This window comes from Dromaius novaehollandiae, chromosome 4, assembly GCF_036370855.1.
Source record: "Dromaius novaehollandiae isolate bDroNov1 chromosome 4, bDroNov1.hap1, whole genome shotgun sequence".
Taxonomy (NCBI): Eukaryota; Metazoa; Chordata; class Aves; order Casuariiformes; family Dromaiidae; genus Dromaius; species Dromaius novaehollandiae.
The window spans coordinates 77,886,650-77,910,983 of record NC_088101.1 but is presented as its reverse complement, the minus strand read 5'-3'; the positions used below and the strand labels follow the sequence as shown (position 1 = coordinate 77,910,983).

Genomic DNA, 24,334 nt, shown 5'->3' with positions numbered 1-24,334 from the left:
AAGACAGTATTCTAAAAAAGAAAAAAAGTATTAAAAGTATTTATTGGCTCTACTTAAAAAAATGTTTTACAACAGTCATTCTTGGCAGTTTTCAGTAATTAGACATACATGATAAAATAAGCGGAAAAGAATTAAAGATGTCATTGCCAACTTAGACAGTTATGAATCAATTGAGGAATTTTAGTTAACTGTCCTAGTTTCTTATTAAGAATTTCAGATCTGAGCTCAATCCAACAATTACTGAAGAGATGAATGGATATACAGCTTTAATAAACCAGCTCCCTTAGTCCACTGAATACTTGTTACTGTCCCAGTGCTACAAACTAATTAAAATGTTACTGCCTACTTTGCAAGTAGACTGTGATTAAGAGAGCTGCATGCAATTATTAAATATTAAAAAGATGCTAAAAGCTTTTTGCTGTACAGTCTCTTCTGTGTACTTCAAGATGGACTAAGACCTGGTCACACATTCTTGAGAATTCTGATTATTCATCCAAACATTCTCTGTTACCAAAATAACTGGAATATACCACAAACAAAAATGTTATTTTTTATTTTTCATATGAAAACATGGATTTTTATAATAATCAGGTTACCTTCTTTAGACAGATTTGATGATATTTCCTCAAAAGGATGCAAAAAACACATCCAAAAAATGTAGTTAATGTCTACTCAAAAGCCATATGATTGGGATATTTTATGTGGCAGCAAAACCAAGGTTTCCTTCTGTAGACAGTCCCAGTTAACTTTTCCTCTTTTTCCTTTTCATTGCTTTCCATTCACCTTCCTGTGTAGCAAGGCTACTAAGAAGCTCTTTCACTTTTCTCTTTCTGGCTGCATCTCTGTAAAACAAATGAAAAAATCAACATATTTATTAATTTAAAAAACACTGTATTGGGGAAAATAAGTATATTTAGACAATAATTATCAATTTATTAAAACCCCCACAACTCTTATATTTCACTCGCACACACTTTAAATAAAAACGTTCTGGATATTCTTAGACTAGAGAAATGAAACTGCAAAGTTGAAAGCACATAGAAGCGCCTCCATTGAATATATCTGTTTTCCCCGAACTGTCAAAATATATATATTTTTAAGCTTAGTATGGTTGATCATCATTGTTAATCTTGACATGGAGCAAAGAAATGAACATACAGAAGAACAACCCCCAAACTGGTGCTGAAACAAAGACTACATCACCTCTCCATGATTTCTGAAAGTTGCATTCTAGCCAGAAACTGGTTATCTTTCCGAATCTCCCGAATAGCTCCTTTAAATTCACGCTTATGCTTGTGAATCAACCGCTTTCTTTCTTGCTCCTTCTTGCTGCCTCCCTGCTTTTTTCCAAACTCTAAACTGAAATGAGAAAGTATTTGTGAGCACAAAACACTTTAAAGCTTAAACACTTTAACAAACAACTTTTTATGCTCAACAGTAGTGCATTTTTGTGTGAATACTAACTCAGTATTTTACTTCCTGCATATTATGTGGTCAATTTGCAAAATAAGGGGCCACACCAGCGCACACACTGGAAAAACACTCACCAGAACATCGAACTGCATGTCATAATCATGCAGATGACAAGCAGATAACATTTTCCAGAAAACAGTTAAACTGCAGACCCCCAAATGTAGCCTTCCATTTTTTTTGAACAGACTGAGAAAGTTATAGCAGAAGAGTATAATGCAAAATTGCCAATGCCTTAAGTTGAAGGCATGCCTGGAGAAAGATGGAATCTCCAAACATATTTTAAGTTTTGCAGGCTTCCTCAGCAGATGACTTCTATGGAAAAGGTCTGATTTGCCATTTCATCAGTTATTTCGGGATAAATGCATATGTTGTAGAAGTGTTAGCCTCTTAATATTACTAGAATAAATAAGGCAGACAGCTTATGCCTCTGAAGATAATAAGCAATGTGTCTAAATGAATCAGCAGCCAATATAAGGCAGAAAGGTCATATGCCATTGCCAGACTTCCTGAACCAGAATACAGTTCTATTCTGTAAAACAAATAATTGTCTCTCTTATACATCCTACTTTCCAAATCCTTTCAGCCTACTGACAATCTTAATGTTTAAATACTCTTCTCCTTTTGCAGCAAGTGTTGCTTTACTTACACTTTCACAATTTTAGGTGTATATTGTTTCAACGGCACTGGCTTCTTCTTCTCGCATACCAGTGGGGTATAGTGCTTTACCTTATTCTCTAGCTCTCTCAGAGCACTGTTATACCATTCCTGAAAATGCAAATCAAATTACCAAAAACCAATTACATTTTAAAAGTTTATCGAATATATCATAATTCACAAACTATTGTAAATTGAATCACCAGTAATGTTCTCACTTGGCTGAAGCATCCTAAAAAAAAAAAAAAAAAAAAAAAAAAAAAGTTCTTCCACTTGGTAAAATCACTGCTATTCATTAGGACATTGCTAACACTGAAATGCTGTAAGTCTTCCAGACTGGATAATTTTTAAAGGCTTTCAGAAGTCTATTAAGATGGTATCATGGACACTAAGAAAGGTCTGCAAATAGTTTCACTTAACAGAGGATGAAGTAATGCCAAAGCCAGCTTAACTCAGAGACTGCTGTTCAGAATGTCATTCTAAGGATGACTGTTCATTTTGTTTATTTTTTAAGATAGGCCATTTTGTATAATCTACATTTATCTACATACTATTCTCTAAGGATATTTCATGACACCTCTTTGAGGAGAAAACAATTCTGCTTTAGAAAAAAGACAGATGAAAAAGTTGATTTGAACCTCAACCCTGGAGAGTTGACAAGGCATATTTACATTAGTTTTATTGAGACAGTTATAAATACTACTCCATCAATTTGGTACACGTATTCAATCGCAAAAAGGTCTTACAGACTCATTAAGAAAGTACAGGAGCAACTGGATGACCAGACTGCTATTGCTATAAATTAAATCACTTATAGCATGTCAGATTTTTACAACTTAGGTGCCATCTCTTCAATTAGAGGGGCAGGATAAGACACACAATGAAAATATTTTTTCTAAACATTTTCCACTCTTCTTTGGTTTCTCCATAGCACCATCACTGTGATTTCTGAAGGGCACAAAAGGCAAACAGGCCTGACCCTTGAAGAAGTTTCACCAAGGGTTATATTTGCTTTTTGTTTGCTTAAGCACAGATGAAGAACACATTTATTAATAAAACATTTATACCAATGATTTCATTCTTGAGGAAAACATACCTGCATTTGTTCAGGATATCCACTCACTGGCACATGTTGTGTAAGGAGTATTCTCACAGGATGCATTATTTCATGGAATGATGGTAGAGACTCATACAGAACTGCACATTTCTTAATAAGATCAAAGCACAGGGCTAGACATGATAACCTGTTAATGTACAAAAGCATTTAACAAATTTGCTTGCAAAAACTGTAGTAGATTTTTAAATAAAATTATTGAAAATAATTAAGTTTGGGAGTAGTTGCAGTATGTATAACCAAGACTGCCTAACGCAATCACTTACGAAGCTGTTTATAGTTGTTAATTCAGACCAAAAATTTCACTCTATACTATAAGCAAATACTGAGAAATCCATTAGGAACAAACTTTTGCTTTGTACCAGTGCACAGAACCTAAGCTAGTACTGTGTCTTTGCCACTTAGGTAGAGTGAGAAGTTTCTATACTGTTTCTAAAGGTATCATATGTCTCCCAAACAGAATTAGTAATTTTTTTTTCTTTTAAACTTGACAATAGAATGCTTACTCATCCTTGAAGTAAACTATACCACAATACATACACAAGGTGAAAAATAACATTGAACAGCCATGCTTAATTCTCGCCTTTCCTAACTTTAAGCGTTTGATTACCTCAGTGACACGCTTCTAACACAGTGTTTGCATGTAAATGCAGTATTTGCTGCTGAAGAGCTTGACAATGGAAAGTACTGAGCACTTCCTCTGGCTCTGCATCATCCTCATCAGTCCACTGCTGTATTCAGCGGGAGTGGAGCCCTCCAACAAGTGCTCTGCACAAAGTTCTGACAGAAGATTCTTAATTTTATATGCTAAAGAGTAGTACCATGAAAATAAAGCAGAACAATTGACTGCTTTTATTCTTACTCCTAATTTTTATTATGTCTGTCAAGAACACTGTCACTGAAATTATCCAAGGTCTGGGGTTTCTTCTGTTCACATTCCCTACATACCTGATATGATTCATTTCCGTTCTGCTGGTTTCCTTTAATCTAGTCACAATACTCAATGGCAGATTTTGCTTTTGCCAGCTTTCCAGATCCTTCTTATCAGAGACCAAAAGCAATTCTAAATTCTTCCCCACTGGTGTAAATGGATGCACGACAGTATAGCCTAAAAAACAGGAATAATATTCATAAACAGATCAATTCTCAACAGTATTTCTAAAGGAAAAAAAAAAACCTGTGTTTACGGTTTTAATCGTACTGTTTTAGAAAAACACTTTATCAGAATAAGGCTTTTCTGAAATAATGGAAAACACTGGACATTGGATACAGTCAAAGGTTTGTATGGAGAGAAGGAAGAAAGGTGCTGAAGGAGTGACAGCAGCAGTTCCTACAACAGGTACACATCTGCCCTGTAGGGAACAGGATGCTTAAACTGTCAGTGAAAATGGAGTACTGGATATGTTCTAGAGGAAAGGGAAGGGAAAGGGACTGGATTAAGGAGTAGAAGGCTTTGACCGGCAAGGGGGCAAAAAGCACAGCAAGTTGGAGCAGGGAGAGCCCACAGCTGCTGAGCATTACTGAGCCTCTCCAGCCATCTCTCAGCAGGGGCCCTCAGGTACATTCTCTAAGTCCTCTCCCACTCCAGCTAAGCAGTTTTAAAACAAGACGAACAGGAAACACAAAATACATACTAGGGCAGGGCATACAGAAAACATGGTGAGAATCACTGGGCTAAATAAGCAGAGAGATCTGTGAAAAAGGACTTGCAGAGCAGCAGAAGAGAAGCATCAGAGGAATTTCATGGCTAAGGGAGAAAATTTACAGTCTCTGTGCGGGAGTCCTCCTTTTTGTTTATTTTCCTTACAATCCTCCAAGCTTAAAATGAAACTTCTTTCAAACTTTTTAGCACTGTAAATTAACATTATTTACATAATCTAGAACTTATACATGGCTCTGTACAGGGCCTGTACTCAGACCGGAAGATAGTATGTTCCAATAAAGATGCATAAGGTTTCAGTTTAAAGACACAAAGTTGCAAGGGATTATGACATACGTAGGCATATGCAAGATCAGGAGCTAAGATATTTAAGTTTTATTAACTGCTTTACTTGTGAGAGATTAGTAGATCTCATTACCAATTCTATTAGCAAAGGCTATCAGCAATGACAATTTCTTCCCACTTCCTCCACCTCCATCTTTTCTCCTTTAAGGGAACAATATGTTTAAAGCCTGGAGTAGACCAGAAGCTGCATTTCAGTCTTTTATGAAGTTCTATTCCACATAATTTCTTGATGTGAGAATTAATGGATCAAGCTCTTAAAATTAAAACAGTTAGCTGATGCTACTTATTGTCAAAAATTGAATTTCGAGAAATTTTTTGGTGTGAGTATATCAACATTCCACAGAATTAGATGTGAGCTCATTTTAAAATATTCTGTGTTGACAGCCAAAAATTATCACGTTTATCAGCAATATTTCCACTGTGAACATTTTAAAACATGATTGGATATTTTGTTACACACTTGAAAACATCAACATCAACTAAAAAAAAAATCTCATGTAGAATTTTTGATTTGACTAATGATGCCATGCCTCTAAAACATCTTTTTTCAAGCTTCTCACTGCTAAACCAACACCATACAAATTTAATTAGTGCAAAATCATTAACAACAGTTTACAAGAAGTTTAAAAACTGGTTAAAACTTGGTTTTCTGTTACCACTAAATATTTTAGAATAGTTTCTTACCTAATTTTGCAAAACCCTATATTTTAACTCAACCAGAAACCTTTGCAGATCATATATTCTTAAAGGAGTACACAAAGGAGAAAATACTTTTAAGTGCTGCATAACCCACCCAGTCTGTAACCTCTTCCCATCTCCTCCTATGGGTCCAGCTGTCAGCATTCTAGAATTGAAGGCTTAGATCTGATAGAGCCCAGCTGTGTAACTGTGGCTCACATTTCAGTGGAAGCTGCTAAGCTGAGAAAAGCTGGAAGAAAGTCTGTAGGGTATAGCCATACCAGATAAGAAAGATGAAACTGCAATGCTAAGGCTGTTGAAAGAGGGAGCGTTAGGAGCTCAAGGATTCAAAAGGGAAAAAAATGTCAACATGGTAAGTTATAAAAATCCTAAAGGGAAAAAAAAACAGGGAGTCAAGTTAAAGTGACAGCCTTTTTCTGCCTGTTATCTGTGCAAGTTGCTAAATTTGCAATTACGTTACAGGATAGACTAATCCTTTGCTTGTAGGGATATCTGCCCTCTGCTGAACTGCAATAAGTCCAGGCAAGTGAATAAAAAGGAAGAATACCAGCTTCATGGCATACTTCTGTCTCTTATCTTCATCCTATAGAAACCCCTCCAAGATCCTCAGTGATATGGTTATTAGGTGACAAGGGAGGGTATCTGCAGCATCAGCTGCTGCCTCACTGTGGAGAAACAGGGTACTACTCATCAGAAATCCCTTAGGAACCGTGAATTTCTGAGTACAGTCCAATCAGAAGGTCTATTCAGAACAACAATACTGTAAAAAATACTGCACTGCAACATTATTTCATTTCCTTTAATTACTTAGGTTCTTTCTTTCCTGCCAAAAACATTAAGAGGATCTAGTTCACAATAAGATGTTCAAGAATCATAGTTGGGGATGGCCAACCTACCAGATGATCTGGCTTTTTGTTCAAAACGGAAAATTCAAGGTGAAAGCTTAATTTTACTGAAACTTAAAAAGAGACCCTAAAAGAAAACTTTATTACTCACTCACTTGAAAGAAACTCACCCTGGGCTTGCTTTTTGGGTACAGATATGTGAAGTATTCCAAGAAGAAAATTGACGAGTTCTGGTACAAATCTTCTAGAGAGAGATACATATTCCAGGAACAAACAGCATATGAATAATCCTTTAACAACATCTTGTAATGTTGTGATGCGACACTAAAAAAAAAAAAAAAAAAGGAATGGAACAAATCAATAAGTAAATGTTTATTTATCACAAACAACTGCAGCATCTCCCAAAAGACAGAAATCTTTAATAAGTTGTACACATCTAAAATCTGTATAAATGATACCCTTTGGGTTTATGTGAAAAACATACCAGCTTTCCCTTGCCTAATTTGATACCTCACTGAAGAGGATACGCAAAGTTGAACAGAAAGTCTACAGAGCTGGTTTAGACACTAGAAGGTGCTAAACCACACAAAAAAGTCTCTTTCTGCTTGCTTGCCCTATCGAGCCTGTTCTTAAATCTCAGGCCTACTTTTTCCCCTGCAGTGCCCCATATCCACTTTCTGAAATGAACCAAGGAAACATCAGGCTCAAAGCAACCTGGATTTCTGACAATAGCAAAATAACCTGCTCAGGACTTTCCAAACACATAAACAGGACATTTAGAAAAATAAGTATGTATTTTTATTGCACTGCAATGCAATGCACCATATAAATTTTCGAGGAAAAAAACTGCCAATCTTTAAATAAACACCTTTCTTAAATAGGGACAACTGCAATATAGGGAAGAGAAATTAATAATGAATCATTTTATACTTTATTCAGTCTGTTCCATTAGTCCCATGTAATTTGTCGTATAAAGAATTCTTGTATGACTGTTCAAAAGTTGATTGCATGTGATTTTGTTGTATTCTGCAAGGGGTTTTTCTCTCCACTCTTCCTCCCGATGACTAATTGTGACTACCCCAAATACAAACCTGCCTTTTCAGTACAGTTCCAATATACATATTAATGATAACACATACAAGTTCAGAGTCCTAGGAAGGAACAAAGAATGGAAGTTTTATGCTGAGATACAACTTCAGAGACATACCTTTCTAAGTAACTGACTCATGTATATAAAAGCAGGTGTTACAACTGGATGCCAGAAGTCAGAAGTTGGAAACAGTAGAGCCGTAATTTTCAAATAAATAAGCTGGATAAAACAGAGTAAGAAGGCAAAACAAGTAAGACACTACTCCCATAATCTTAATAGATTTTACATGTATGTAACTGTAATGGATGAGTAACTGCCATGCAGTAGCCTAAAAATACAAAGATAAAAATCTTTTTGAGAAATTTGATGATATATAACCTATGTATTGAGATGGCTGCTTAAGTTGCTTTAGAGAATGAAATATCCATCATATGTCTACATCACTTTAATTCAAAAAGGCAGATGGATGAACAAATAAGAAGGCAAAACAAAACTTCATTTACTGCATAAGAATATCCTGGCGCAAACCTGGAAGACCTTGTAGGGGTCAAAAAAGGCTACCAGCTTGGAAGCACTTAAGAAACCCAGACATGCTCCAGCCCACCTCTACCACAGACCCTCATTTCCATGCTAAAGAAATGAGCAAGTGGCCCCACAGGACCTGTGATACATTTTAACGGGTCTTCAACACGTACAGTTTTGTGACCAGGATCCTGCGGCAGCAGCATACACCAACAAGTAATGCAGATGCAGATGCAAGACAGCTCTTAAATACACTTTCATTAAAGGTAACATGTTAGAGAGCTATGAATGACCTCCTGTCACGATCATAAGGATCTTAAATGATCAGTTGCAAGGTCCTTTTGTAAATGGATGGATATTCATACAGTAAACTAGGGGCAAGTAAACTTTTATCATTTTCAGCTCTGTTTTTCCTCTATGATGTTTCTGTTGCAAATAAATAATCTCCTGAACTGTTTGGTTGCTAAATACCATGGTCTAAATTTCAGATTAGATTAACTACATGCAGAAGCAAGGTCTATTCAAACAGTCACTCTCAGGAACCTTAATTGAAACAAGTGATTTGAGAACACAGTAGAAGAGCGATAAAACTACACCCTAGAAGACAATGATGGCTTGAAACCTGACGAAGCCCACTGAAAGCAATGAAAATCAGAAGTGCAATTGGTATCATAAGGGTGACCATGACAAAACAAAAATAGAAGTCAAAAGCTTTCTACAGTACATTTCCTGCAACATCCCAAACATCCTGAAAAAAGACTCTTCAAAAGAACTCAACATAAATATTTTCTAAGCCGTAAGATGCAGGTCTTGCAAGCAAATCCTTCAGTCTATTTTCCTTCAATACCCTAGTTATTCCATTAGGTTGCATTACTTCATTAAGCTAGGAGACAAAAGGGCAAGTAGCTTCCTTTGTATTACTTATTTCTGCTTTGTCTTTGAAACATTTTACTGCAACAAACAAAGGTTCATTTTCCATATGCTCCCTTCTTGAATTTCCCAATAGCTATTTACCTAGACATCTGAAGAGGAGTCTGTTCAGATTTAGCACAGCCAATGAAATTTTGAAATATTTGAAATATAATACAAGGAAAGATAAGTTCTTTCATTGTGAGCCATTAATGCCGTATCTGTAGTACAATTTCGGAGTATTTTTATACCCATAATATCTTAATGTTATTTTTGTTACCTTATGAGATACTGCATTTCTACTGTTTAAATGTTTGCAGTTAACGCAATTAAAGAAATCAGGTCATAACTGACAGCATCAGTTTTTCCTAGCACCACGTATTTAAACTTCATCAGAAAAGCAAAAAAAAATGTTTTCCTATGTAAGGTGGGGTGGCAATTTTAAGCTCTTTTCTCTGTATTAATATTGCAGTGTCACAGTTCTGTTCTGAAGAATGTTTTTTAAAACTTATCTCTAGACAGACAACTTAAAGTATAAGGAAACTACGAAAGTCATAGACACTAATAATTCATTATATCCTTTGAAACGCAAAATTAAATTTATTGTCATCCAGGCATTTCTGTACTAATGTAAAGAGCATAAGATTTTCTTAACAGTATGTGTTCGTTACCGTGTCTAAACCTGGAAATGTTGCACGGCCTTTGACTTCAATTATTTCTTCCATGTCGTGTGCAGCGTCTCGAAGGACAAACTTAATACTGTCACTAGCTGTCTCAGGAAACATCTGGCAGAGATTGTACAATGGCCTATTAACAAGAAATGTAAGTTATGATCAAGTTACACCATTGATTTTAATAAAAAACTGACATTTAAGCACCTGTGGGAAGATTTCTGGTGCTCCATCTATATCACAACAGTAACAAATTCCCTGAAACAAATCATTCCTTTTTAGGAATAGCTACCCAGTATATAAAATACACCCAGTATATAAAATATTATTGTAATATTTTTGTTTTGCAGAGACGTGTGTAAAATGGCTTTTTCCATTATGCCTTGTGAGACGATATTTAATTTGGTGGTTTCTAAATCCTAAAAAAAAAAAAAATTAAAAACTTTAAAATACACTATCAAATCACCTGATATGATTTAAAAATTTGTTTCTGAATCTCCTAACTCTTCATTTTACTGTATTAAGGCATTCTGGTACATACTAGGTAAGCCTACTACTCAAAATACTCCTAGGCAATGTTAAACAACATAGGAGGCACCAATGTGGTTAGTGATTTCATTACTCAAGAAAAAAGTTCCCTCAAAGTTAGGCCAGCTCTTGACTTACTGTTTTTGCCTAGGGGGAGATGCAGTCAGGAGCTAAGTCGTAGTTTTTCAATTATTTTCAGTTAAAATGCTCTGTAATTATATTAATAAATTCCAGCTCTAAAAAACAATCAAAATGTGTTTACAGATTTTTAAAAAGCTCCAGCACGTCTTACAATACCAACAGGTCAGTGCTGCTGTTGAAGAATGCAACACAGCAATGAATGCTTAAGTTGCACAAACAGATTTTTTAAAACTAATTTCCATTCTCATGAAATAAAAAACACAGACTGAAAAACTACATAGAAATAATTCACTGAAAGAAAGTTATCTAACTTACAAAGTCAAGATGGGAATCACAGGCTAATTTAGCTTGGACCTTTGGCTATCATCTGGTGCAATCAACTGCTCAAAGCATGGCTAACTTCAAAGCTAGATCAGGTTGCTCAGGTTGCTTTGTGAAGTTTTGAATATCTTCAAACAGAGATTCCACAACCTTTCTGGGCAACCTGTTCCAATGTTTGACCACCCCTGACGTGAAGAATTTTTCCTTGCATCTAATCGATACTTCCCTTGTTGAAACTTGTGTCCTTTGCCTCTTGACCTTTGCTGTGTTCCTCTTGAGCCAAAAGTGCCTCTGTCATCTCTACAATTGCCCATCTGAAGACAAATTGAAGGAATGCCAAATTGAAAGTTTGCTTCAAAGTCTTTATTTGGAACCTTTGTATGCGCTAACTGTAACAGTCTTTAAGTCCTGCTTCATCTAATTCCCTGTCTAAGTGAATTCATAGAATGGCAACCCATGGAAAAAACTAAGGTTGCAGAGACAACCACACACCTGTCATTGCACAGCTTAAAGCCCTCCATCAGCAATCTGAACACCTTCATATACAGAAGTTTGCATGTGCACATAATATTATTTATCTGTTATCCAAGGAAAGCATCTTGCAGATCAAAAATTATATTCTGAAGTTCTGAAAAGGTTTTGGTACTATTTATAGCTCAAGCAATATACAAAAAAAATGTTAAAATGCTACAAAGCTGGAGAAACACCAGTTGTTTACAATCTGCTCAGAAATGATTCAAAACAAATAGCATGCTTTTCTCTTTAGATCATAAAGGAGCCACGGTCAGTATGATTTATTACTTACAGAATCAGTATGATTTATTACTTACAGAACCAGTTTGTCGATCGTTTTGAGCTCTGGTAAATCCAGGGTTGCCAACTCCCCAATATACTCCAAAAGGAAGCCAAACAGTTTCTGCGAGAAGCATAGTATGTTAAAATTATAGGGGTTTTTTTCATTGTACATTTAAGCAGCACAGAAGAACAGTGATAAAGAAGTTAGCAAATGAGCAGTGGTATGTTGATTCTATTGTTCTTCAATAACATGGAAGCATGTATATTTTACACTGCTTCCTGAATACTTGCTAAAACTTACTCAGGAATTCAAAGTTAATTTTAAACCTTAAAAAAAAAAAAAAAAAGCATACTTCCAACTTTGCTTTGTTTCCTACTGCAAGGCTTGGATGATTGCATTTCTGAATCCTCTCCAGTATAACAAGCTGCTGTTCTATTGTTCTTCCAGTCAATAAAGATTTAAATTTCTCATAGGACTCAGGAACTACAAATTAAAAACAACCATATGTAAAACGTAACATATTTAATTCAAGTGACTTCTAACAAATTCCCAGTTTGAAGGTGTTGTGTTTCAGGAAAAAAAAAAATAGCATGTGGCCTTTACATGATCATCTTCTAAACACTAATAAAACGTTGTATTACATGAAAATATATTTAAGAATATATATATACACACATACATACAGGTCTGAAATATAAGGTAAATATTTTTCGGAAACTAAGATTCAATTCACCCTACATTTTTTGCCTATGCTGAGCATAACTATATTGACACATACATAAAGAGGAAGAACTAAACTTAACTTCAGAATTAAACTTAAACTTCAATCATAGCCTTACCATAACACAATTAACTCTGTTTAATTCATACTTAACTAACTTTTGTATGAAGGAATTAAGAAAAGTAAGAATCTTGCAATTAATGGAAAATAATTTTACAAAAAAAGCCTGACATATATTTAGTTTTATGCACAAGTCAACAGGTTATAAAACATCCTAACTTGTTCAGTTTCTTGAGAGCTATTTTAATGTCATCGCCTTCTGGTTAAAACAAAACCTGAATGCAATTTAAAAGGCCTTGTGTAACATACATTATTTTCTTTTGAAGAAAAACTGCAAGCACTCAAGGAAACTCTTTGGAAGGTTGTTTAATCTTGGACAGCTAATTTTGTTAAAGAAATCTATACTAGGACACTAGTAAGGTGCATTATGTACTTAATTAATACTAACGAATGCTTTGTGAATTATTTAAAACATGCGTCCTCTTTCCTCATAGGCATGGACCTGAAAAGATTCAACCTTTGAGTGTTTCTTTATTTTAAAACACTGAGATATTAAATTACAGGGATTAGACCTCAGAATCCTGCCCCTTTGAGCGTCTTCTCTGACAAAAATGTCACCAAAAACGAACACCAGAGAAAGTAATTTTTTCTCATTTAAGTATAGATAATAGAATATTATTCTGGCTTCCCTTACGTAAAGCACTAGCATCCTGGATTGGACGTGCTGGTGACTTTCAGAAATGAGTAGAGACCTACAATGATTTTTTGTTTTCTCCTCAGGGTGGCTAGAAGCAGCAGAAACAGCTGTGGTAAAAGAGGTGATGCTCAGAGCATGATCAGTGCTGATCCCTACAGTCAGTGGTTACTAGCTACTCTAGGAACAATCAAAGATGATTATGAAACAAACTTCATGGATGAGCAGGAATACTTAAGATTCCACAGCAGAGAGAAAGAGATTGATTATAAATCCTCTGAAGACAGCAGGGAACTCTGGATCAATCCTTTGCTTACCAGCAAATGTATAGGGAAGCTCTGATCTGGCAGCTTCCATTTTTAGATCTTGTTCCTTCATGTTCTGTGATTTATTTTCATTACTCTTTTGATTCTTCCATTCTTTATTCCCTGTGGCTTCTTCTTCACTTTCAAGGTCAGATTCAAGATCAGAGTGATTATCTGCATCAACACCTTCCTCATCTTCAGTAGCAGATTCTTCCTCATTTTCTTCTCCATTCTCATTATTTTCTTCCTCACTTTCTTCTTCATTCTCATTACTTTCTTCATTTCCACCTTCCTCTTCTTCCTCCTCCACCTCTTCATTTTCAATATTAATTTTTCCATCCTGTCAGTAGAGAAAATCAACCAGCTAAAACAGTGATAAGAAAGTTACAGCATCTTGCCAGAATCATCATGCAAACCTATTGTTAAAGACACATGAACAGGATCTGAGCCCTGCTACCCTGACAAGCAGGAAATGGTAGCAGCAGCAGCCAAGAGACTTTAAGGAGAGAACACACATACAGATACAAAAATAGTGGGGTCTTTCCATGGGGCTGTAAGAAACTGGAAGAGCAGGAGGTAGTATATGAAGACTAAAAGGATCAGGAGGAAAGTAGAAAATACTAACAGATGATAGGGAAAAAATTCAACATCACTTAGAGAAGCATTCTTGATTAAAAACACAAAAGGAAGTTTTTTTAAAAAAATCTATGTATTAAAATAGCATATCAGATAAATAATTGTTCCTACCCTCACTGTATTAACCATACATTTAAATTTACAAAAGATCTAGAAAAATAGATAGTGTACTTCACACATCAGTAACAAGACTACTAAACTAGTTCCAGAATTAGTATTACTGGTGATCATACTTGATAGTATTTGCCACATGCTACGCTGATTTTGCAGCAGCGGTAGTGTTAATGTTTCTTACTCACTACAACTGATACGGCATAAAACAAAAACAATCATGCAATCCAACATGATGTTTTATAGTAACACTTTTCAGAAATAACAGTTATTTTTCTAACACAAAGTTGTTAAAATCTGTGAACTTCTTTCATTTAATGTTATCAGAGAACAAGCTCATAAGAGCTCAGGTCCTCTGCTGCAACTGAAGCTTTAAGTCCCTTTTGCATTCTCCCCTTTGAGGACAGCAGCAATTTCCTTGCTGCCTACAGGCAAGACTACGACAGAATCAGTATTAACACACTTACTTGTACCACAGTCAGGCTGACTCACTACATTAGCTTTAAGGCTGTATTACTGTGCCACGTTAACCAAAGGTAATTCATAGGGGAAATGTTCTCTCATAAACTCACACATCCTCAGGCTGAAATTCGGTGGCAACCGTAACAAGTATAGCACAAATAAAAAAACTGACCAGAAGGGCTAAAGCTCTCTCTTTAGCCCAGTAGGCCAAAGGCCTATATTAATAGGAGCACAGTCAGTAGATCAAGGAAAGCAACTAACCTCCTCTTCTTAGCATTTGTTAGACTACACAGAACACTGCATCCAGTTTTGGGCCTCCTAATACAAGAGAGACATCAACAAATGGCAGCAAGTTCAGCTGACGGTCACCAAGATAGTCAAGAGCTGGAGCACCATCCCTGTGAGGAAAGGCTGAGGCAGCTGAGAGAAGGCAGAGCAAGGCTCTCCACTGTGATGCATGGTGGGGGAACAAGAGGCAACAAGCATAAGTTGAAACAAGAAAGGTTCAGACTGGATATAAAGAGAAACTTTTCATGGCAAGGACAGTCAGTGGAACAGGCTGCCCAGAAAGACTGTGTGGCCTCTGATCTTGGAAGTATTCAAGACCAGACTGGATAAAGCCCTGAGCAATCTGGTCTGATCTGAGCAATCTGCTGACCCTGCTCTGAGCAGGACGTTGTACCACAAGTCTCCAGAGGTCTCTTCTAAACTCATTTGTCCTGTGATCCTGTCTTCACTTCGGAACTCTGAAAGTTCTGAAATTTTCAATCTTACCTTGTAGGACAATAACCGTCTGTCATCTTTATCCAGGATAAAGCCATCAGCTAGGTCATCAGCTGATATATGCTTGGGTTTCTTTTTAGTCTCCTGTTCATCTATTCCACGCATTCGACGTAGTCGATCTGCCTGTGTTTTAAAAGAAATACCATACACAATTTGAGCCATCCAGATGCATCAGGTAACTACACCAAAACCAAAGGACCTACAAATACTACAGCTAAGAAAATCAAAGGAAAAAAAAAAAGGTTAACTAGGATTACTCAACCAGTTGATAAAAAGAATAAACAGTGACCTGACAAATTACGGGCAAAAGCTGATGATACCTTATTTTGTGTGGGGAGTGGCATTTGATAAGGTAATCCAATTGTGTAAGTGCTAAATCTTATTTGGAAGGCTTTAAACTGTGTTTGCCAAAACCATTACGTACCTTCATTTTAAAATTCTAATATGCACTGTTTTTTTTAATGAGACAATGCATCATTACTAGAAAGCATAAGCTTCTAAATAGTTTTATGATTCTACATTTTTTGTATGTTACCCATATCTGTAACAAGTCTGTTGTAAATACTAAGATTTTTAAGTTATAGGGAGTTTGCAAACTGACTCAATAGGCAACAACTGAAACAATCCTTCAATCCTTTTTAAAAGGATTTAAAAGATTGCACCTTGGCAACCAGCTAGACTGTGCATCAAACAGAGGAAAAGGAACAGAAGTGAAAAAAAAATCATTCCTTATTACTAGCTACTGAGCAGTTCTGAGATAACATGAATATACTGTATCCCTGAAATCTTAAATGTGTCCTTAGTATACAAAAAAGAGAAACATTTAATAAATAATTCATTCTTTCTGAAGAAGATTCAGAGCTCCACGCAGTGGAAAGAACATGCAATTTTTCCCAGGCAAACCCTATTCCTCTGCAAAACAAATCTGTACGCACACCACTGCTGAAGGACTCTTGCATCACAAGAAAACAGTGAGGGACTTGCCAGTGTATTAGTTCAGTGGCTGTGCAACAAGCCACTCTCCCACACTGAATTTGAAGCACATCTTAACTCTGAATAATTTAAAAGATTTAAAGGCAAATCAAAGTGGTATTATATTTTTATCAAAGAAACATCAACTCATTTCATAAACCTCACCAGCCATGTACTAAGCCTATGTTTTTTTTCTTTTACATCAGACTGCAAACAAAACACAAACAGAAGATTTCCTGAATTCACCCTCTGAAGAATTGTAGTTTAGTACAGCCACTTTCAGTCTGAGATCAAGCAATGAATGTAAGCAGTCACTCCCAAAAGACAGGCTACAAAAGAATCTAAAATTGTAAATGGTACCTCCAACTTCTGGAGTCGCGCCTGCTCCTCTTTTGCCAGTTCTTCTTCTGTCTTCATCCTATCTGAAGGTTTTGCTTTCATCTCGAATCCAAGTTCTCGAACAATCATATCATACTCATCAGGCTAAAGAAACATTTATATAATTGTTTATTATCTTAGTTTTATTATTCTACTTTGCAGCTACCCCTCTGCCAGGTGTAAAAGCAATAAGACTGTTAAGAAGTACAGCAAAGACTGTTTCAAGAGAAAGCTGCAAGAACGTTCAATGCAATATAAAGTCAAGCAATAGAAAAAGCAATTGAAACAGAAGTTCAGTGTATTCTCCTGGAATTTTCCTCCTATTTAAATTACTCACAATTGAAAAACTTACAAATATTAAGAGAGACATGGAGCTACTGCAGTGAGGCCAGCAGAGGGCTACAAAGGTGATGAAGGGACTGGAGCATCTCCCCCGAGGAAAGGCTGAGAGAGCTGGGACTCTTCAGCCTGGAGAAAAGAAGACTGAAGGAGGATCTTATCAATGTGTACAAGTATCGGAAGGGAGGGTGTCAAGAGGATGGGGCCGGACTCTTCTCAGTGGTGCCCAGCAATAGGACGACAGGCAATGGGCAAAAACTAAAACACAGGAAGGTCCATCTGAACATAAGGAAAAACTTCTTTACTGTGAAGGTGACAGAGCACTGGAACAGGTTGCCCAGAGAGGTTGTGGAGTCTCCTTCTTTGGAGGTATTCAAAAGTCATCTGGACACAATCCTGGGCAACGTGCTCTAGGTGACCCTGCTTGAGCAGGGGGGTTGGGCTAGATGACCTCCAGAGGTCCCTTCCAACCTCAATCATTCTGCAATTATTTTAAACAAGAACTGTTTTATTTAAATTATCTTAACTGAAAAAAACCCTTAACATTATTATTTAAAATTCTTTTCTCAAAAAGCAACTAAAATTAATAAACTAATAATTTACATTTAGCTTTCTAAATACTGTGAGATATGAGCCAAATCTTTCTTACATTATTAATCACGTAGATGTTTCTGTCACTAAAACTAAGAGGGATGCTGATATTCAGTGAGTTTAAGCAATGTATGAAGGAAAACAGTCAGTAGCAGAGATTACACTGGACTTGTGAATCCTGTCTTCTTGGCACACATGACCCACTAAACCATACAGCTTTTCTAAAATTTAGTTCTGATAATTTTTCTTCTTACATGCCCAGAAAATTTTCTCCAATTCTACATTAATTTTACAGAGCATTACAAATTCATACTTTGCATCCCTGAGAATCTTCAAATTGAGATCCACATGAAGTAAGGGAATCTAATCTTCCTTTTCAGCAAAGTACAATGACAAATTCCTGACTAAGATATCACATTACCAACATACTGGAATACTCAGCATACTATGCAGCATCTCAATCAAAAATTCACACATCAAAATTAGAACTTGTGATATAGTACCCTCTGCTCTCTGTTCATTCAACCCGTAACACTCCTTCGGGGTGAATAGGAGGCAACATTTTATTTTACAAAGTGATGAACTTTGCCTTCTACTTCAGGCACTAAGACAGTCAAAACCACAAGGTATGAGAAGAAAAGAAAGTAATCTAGCCCAAACCTTACTTTTGGTTTTTCTTCTTTGTCCTTTTTCTCTGACTTTGGGGTTTTGCGGGCAATAAGCATTTGGATTTCCTTCCAGTCATTGTCAAGCTTTTCTGTGAGTTCTAATGCACTTTCTCTCCGAGTTTGTCTCTCTTGCTGGGAAAATAAAACACAAATGCAGCAGTTACATTCAACTGAACAAGACAGAGAATATATAGCATAAAAATCAAATGCATTCTTTAGCAAATTAATAAATTTAAATATTTAACATTTTACAGGTTTAAACATTCTTCGTGGAAGAAGCAGTACAGTCACACGGAACGGGCCAAGAGCTGCATACAGAAAACAAGCTATAAGTCAACAGAAGGGGAGATATGGGGTACAAAGGAATGTCAGATACTCTATGCATCTCCTAATGTCAATAAGGTCAGATGGACTTTATTCAAGGACCTTGGACTCGTTACCTAGAGAGCCATCTCCCTTGCTTTCTGTGTCACTACCATTTTATTCTAAGAAGCTATCACAATTTCTGTCTTTGCAATCACACTCATTTACATTTTAGTGACCAAAACTCACCTTTTCTTGTTTAGATTTGGCTATCAACTCTTCTATGAGTTCCTTCCTAGATTTAGGTTTTTCCTTCTCTTCAACTTCCTGCCCACTTGACACTTTTTTACGAAGGAGGCCTCCACCCCCTCCAAAGTGAGCTGCAGTTAACTCAGCTAGAAGAAAAAATAGACAGATTGTGAATCCTTTTCAAATTCATAGATGAGTGATGATGCTGTTGGGGAATACCTCCCTATTCCTTGACAATGGGAGCAACTAAAATATTTCATCAATCATGTAATATTTCCTTCCTATCCTGACAAACTGCCACACCAAAAGAGACACATTATTTATGCTGCTAAACATTTTGGGTGAGACAGGAACTTTTGTTTTTCAATGTTCTAACTAGGATTTACATGCGGAAGTACCAGAAACCAACCAGAAAACTTGCACTCCATATGCTGCCTAAAGGCCTCTAGATGCAGGTACCCATACAGGCTGAAAAAGCACACAGATAAAAGAGGCTGCCAGGTAGGTAGCTCCAACTTAACATTTACTGAAATCCAGGAAGGTTTTCTGTGTATGGGTAAAAGGTAATCAAAACTGGTTTAAACACCCCACCCAACTATACGGTATTCTTTCTCAGTGAAAGACAGTGCAGAATAAATGATATAAACATACCAGTAATAAACAAAACGATGAATAAAAATACAGAGCAGTGGGATATTAGCTGCAAGTCTTACCTGACAATGTTCCTCTCTCTTCTGTATCACTGTCACTATCAACAATATCATTTAGTTTTTCAATTTCTGCCAAAGACTGGCCATAATGAGTCAATTCTTCATCTTCATTGAGATTATAGATATTCTTCTTTCCAAAATTTTGCTAAGAAGAATAGGAAAAGGAACCAATTAAATAATAGAAGATTTTTAGTTCCCAGGCAACAAGTTAAAAAAGCCAGTATTTTTAGTGCTAGTTGAGCAGATTCTTATTCTAGTTCTCTGCCATTTTTACAGCACTACCAGACCAAACTTTTCATTCAAATACATTAAAACCAAAGTCAGGAAGTCTGATGCCTCTGTTACTCCATTTCTACATTAACGTAACAATAACTCAGAAAACCTGAGGAAACTTACATTTCATCTGTATACCAGTAACATCGATTCTTGATTATTATTACACTTCTAGCCTGACTATACTTCTAGTCTAACTAACCTGACTATGACTTACACAAATTATCAGTTAAATATGACTTTATGCCACTTAACTCTGCGGACTTAATATTTTGAAGCAGAAAGAATGGTACTGCACGTACACTTCACATTACTTCACATTACAGAATGACAGCATGTTACAAAGTTCCCCTAGCCAGTAAATGAAACGTTTGTTCTCCAATAGGTGCAGTGGAATCTCAGATTGTACTGGTTGTGGTTCCTTTTTCTAATCTAATTTCTGAATCATAACAAGTCTAGAACAGTCAAAGAAAACGAATCAATGAATCTGCTTAAAAATGGTTTTCTTGCATAGCAGTGCTCAAAAGCACTCAAGAGAAATTTCTGCTTCAAAAAGCAGTCTTGCAAAAACAGAAACTTTTCCCAAAAAGTTTTGGATTCCCCCACAAAAGTTACTTTTTCATAAAAATTCCAAACATACAAAACCAAAAATAAAGCATTTGCATACAAAACCATGAATATTAAGCCAGCACCACCCCCAAATAAAAAAAGGCATGTTTAGGGGTTTCTTTTATTCATATATTCTACCTGTCTTTCCAAAGTGAATCGTTTCATCATCTTTTCCTCTGGACTTATTTTGCTGTCATATTCACCAAAACGTTTATCTTTAAATACATTTGACTTTTCCCTCTCTTTATATTCTTTCAGTAATGTTTGGGTGCGCTAGAAGAAAAAAGTGAGATCAAATTAAAAAACAAGAAGAATAACTATTTTCAAAGTCAAGGCAAAAAAGTTTCCATAGTATCCTTGCAATATAATCCAGTTCATCAGAATGCAGTAAAAGAGAAGTAAAAATTAAATGAAAAAAAGAGATGGGGATCTCATGTGACAATATATGCAGATTCATTAAGTACTCTTACAAGCTTTGTGTAAGAAGACCAAATACGATACATTCTATCTTACCTTTATTTCATCACATATAAAAGCTTAGCACTGTCACTGAAGAATTCTGATTTCAGTCTGGAACTCAGTATACAAGAATACACATTAAAGAAAGAAAAGGGGCCTCAGTACCAGCTTAACCCCTTTTTGCCTTGTCATCTCAGACATAAAAAACCCAAGTGAGTACATAAACTTAGCTCTCTGCTTTAGTGTTGAGCACAGGGTGGGTTACGTATCAGAGAAGTAAAAGGAAGTCTATCAGACCTGTATGAGGAAGTCTGTGCTGTACTTACTGTACAGATAAGCAGACAGCTTTACTTCTCAATGCCACTGATCCAATCCTTAACAAGCATTAGATTTACTTTACTAGTAAAGAAAAGCCAAAGACCTTAAAAAATGATATTAAACATTCTAAAGTTTTCTAAAAACTAAACAAATACTAATGCAAATGGAAACTAATTTATAATTTCATACTGAAATTATTATATAATTTCTCAAGGAAGAAAACCTGGCTATGTTTAGATTCAAAAGGATCCATGCATATTTAAAACATATGAACTGAATCTCATGATCAGGTACTGCTGCTTATCATACCACCATGAACTGCACAAAAGGAAAAGGCCAAGTTGCCTACAATAGGCCTTTGCAGCCACACTGAGCATTCAGAACTTGTACGTGCCACCAAAATCGACACCAGAAGTCAGGCTTCATCTACTACTGTTGCAGTTCCACCTTCTATTTACTTCTTGCACACAGTATATAAAAGGTCATGGAACTTAAGCACTATGCAAGAACTTTAATATATCTTAATAGTTTGGATATGGAAGAACACTTTTGTTTACCAATTATTAGATATCCTCTCTCATTATTTTTATTCATAAAATTTTAATACGTGACCTTTCATAACGCATGCAAAATGATAAATGATCCTTTTGCTATATTATTTCTTAAAAAAAATCCTGCTCTTTTCAATAAATGCTTTAAATTCTGCTTGACGACAGATTGTATGTATATGTCAGTGAGAATCTCGGGGACAAACATTTAAATTACACCTTTTTTGCTTTAACAGAGTCTTAAGTTTTTACTGTCTTTTTGTATTGTTTGCAGGGGCAGCTTAGAGATCAAACTCCAGTGCTTCAGTGAAGGATGAGGTAGACTGTTGGAATCTCAGAGGCATAGTATGAGACATTTTCCTTGATACAGTACAGTTTCTGGTCAACTAGCTAGTGAAGCTAGTAGCCATTCTGATGGTCTATTCTGTAGTCTATTACAGTGGCAGCAATATGCTCAATCAAGGAAAAAAAGAAAGTAAATATCCAAACAACAGTACAAAGTTGTTTCCACAAAAACTCACAATCTAAGAATATCTGCAAAGTGAATAAAGAGTGAGCGAGAGGCTTTCAGGAAACAGATTAATATTCTCAGGAAACAGATAAACAAATAGGTGAATGAAATTAAAGAAAAAAGGAATATTGGGACTTTGGACAGATACAGTAAAAATACAAGGAAGAGAATTCAAAAGAAAAGAAGTCTTTATTTGCTATTGCCTAACCATTACCTTTCTAACAAAGGATCTTCCATTCAAGCAGTTATATTTCTAGCACAATTATATACCTGTAGTTCAACACTGCAGACACTTAAGTTCATGCCTGAACTATAAGCAAAATGATGTCTAAAGCTAAATAGTTCAGACCTACATTCTCATTGTGATATTACCTACTTCTGAGAAAATCTGTTTAAATTTGTGGCTTCACATGAGAACTGTATCTCCCTCATAGACCATAAATAAGCCTGCAAGAGCACATGTATTAGATTTTCTCTATTTATCAAGTGTTGACTAGTACACTTAAAAGGATAAAAAGAAGGCAAGATGCACATATTCCTACCATCTGATATAAACAGGTTCTCAGTGGCCAGAGAGCACAATAGCGTAAACAAAAAGCTCTGACCCTGGTGTCAGTACAGAAAACAAGGAATAACATTGTGGACAATTTTTAAAGGGTCAAGAGTGGAGGATAAGAGAGTTGCTCCTCCTAAGTTTTATGAGCATTCTTATGAGAGCAAGGAGGACACAGTTTGCATCCCAACAAACTTGTACAACGCAACTATTTCACCAGTGCAGCAAAAGTGATCTTCAAGTTTTCAAAATCAATGGTAGTTTCTTTGTATTCATACAATTTCCACTGCAGTAAGGCCTAATCTTCTTTCAGACTGTGACTGTCACAGCAATGTTGCATCATGTCAAGTGACAGAAATTACTTAACTAAAATTAACTAAGATAATGAAAACTTACAACCCCTCTGCGCTCTAGTCCTGTATTTCCTTTCTGACAACGTATGTGCTGTTGTGCTCTGGGCCAGAGTAGTTTGAGAGCAGAATCATTCCCACAAATGTGACAGGGCAGATTTGCACTACTGAGCCCTGTGGATGGCACTGGAGACATTGCAGCAGGCTTCCCACCATCATCTGAGCAATGTGAAGGAAGCAGCCACTTCTCCCACACACGAGGTGGTAACCCTCCCACAGGGAGGTAACTACTTATCCTACCTGAGGTGGCTCCAGCCTGATCACCTCTCCACCACACCTGCAGCTACCAGTGCCATCCTTCCTCCCATCTTCTGATGTCCTCTTACCTTCTTGATGGCCTTGGACCGCGAGACACCGGGCAACCCCACGTCATTCTTGGTTTTCCTCCCCAAGATGTTAAACTTCTGCTTGTTGACCTTCACCTCGAAGGGGTTGCTCCTGACCACATCCATGGGGGACTTCATGGGGCCCTTGGATCCGCCGGGGCCTGAGGCCTTTTGCTTCCGCTTACTTGCCTTCCCCATGCTGAGCTGTGTGTAAGGGGAGAAGGAGAGGGTCAGCACTCACTCATCAGCGCGCTGAAGGAGCCAAAAGGCTGAACAAAATGGCGCCCGGGGGGCGAAGACCCCCGAACTACCTGCCGGGCCTGGCCACTGCCCCCGCACCGCTGCCAGGCCGCGCGAGATTTCCTCCCAAATCTCGCGAGAGCGGTGGGGAGAGGCGAGCAGGGAAGCGCACCGCGTAGCCGCACTCCCCGCAACCAGCGTGCCCGTCCGCCACCGCACGCGCACCGGCACAATCCGCACCTCTCGCGAGAGCTTGGACCGACTCTCGCGAGACTTGACGCACCTCTCCCCTCGCGCTGTGGGAAAAGCCACGGGGGAAGCCGGGAAAGGTTCAAAG

General features: G+C 36.9%; 1 protein-coding gene across 4 annotated transcripts; it reads right to left on the bottom strand.

Moving 5' to 3' along the window:
* Nucleotides 1-23: 23 nt before the first annotated feature.
* NOP14 (NOP14 nucleolar protein) lies at nt 24-24,278 on the bottom strand. 4 transcript variants are annotated; one of them, XM_064511502.1, is made up of 19 exons: nt 24,238-24,274; nt 23,758-23,961; nt 20,771-20,905; nt 19,754-19,895; nt 19,041-19,186; nt 18,486-18,620; nt 16,873-16,995; nt 15,532-15,663; nt 13,561-13,888; nt 12,121-12,251; nt 11,803-11,888; nt 9,983-10,118; nt 7,998-8,099; nt 6,946-7,114; nt 4,190-4,349; nt 3,224-3,371; nt 2,120-2,238; nt 1,204-1,359; nt 24-842 (listed from the first exon to the last, which is right to left on the bottom strand). In XM_064511502.1, the coding sequence occupies exons 2-19, from the start codon at nt 23,953-23,955 to the stop codon at nt 743-745; spliced, it is 2,646 nt and encodes an 881-aa protein (XP_064367572.1). In that variant the 5' UTR covers nt 23,956-23,961; nt 24,238-24,274; the 3' UTR covers nt 24-742. The 4 variants fall into 4 exon arrangements, 3 of the variants coding, with proteins under 3 accessions (XP_064367572.1, XP_064367571.1, XP_025968534.1); XM_064511501.1 differs by having other exon boundaries at nt 538-842; nt 24,069-24,278; XM_026112749.2 differs by having other exon boundaries at nt 538-842; nt 6,961-7,114; nt 24,069-24,277.
* Between the last annotated feature and the right edge of the window lie 56 nt (nt 24,279-24,334).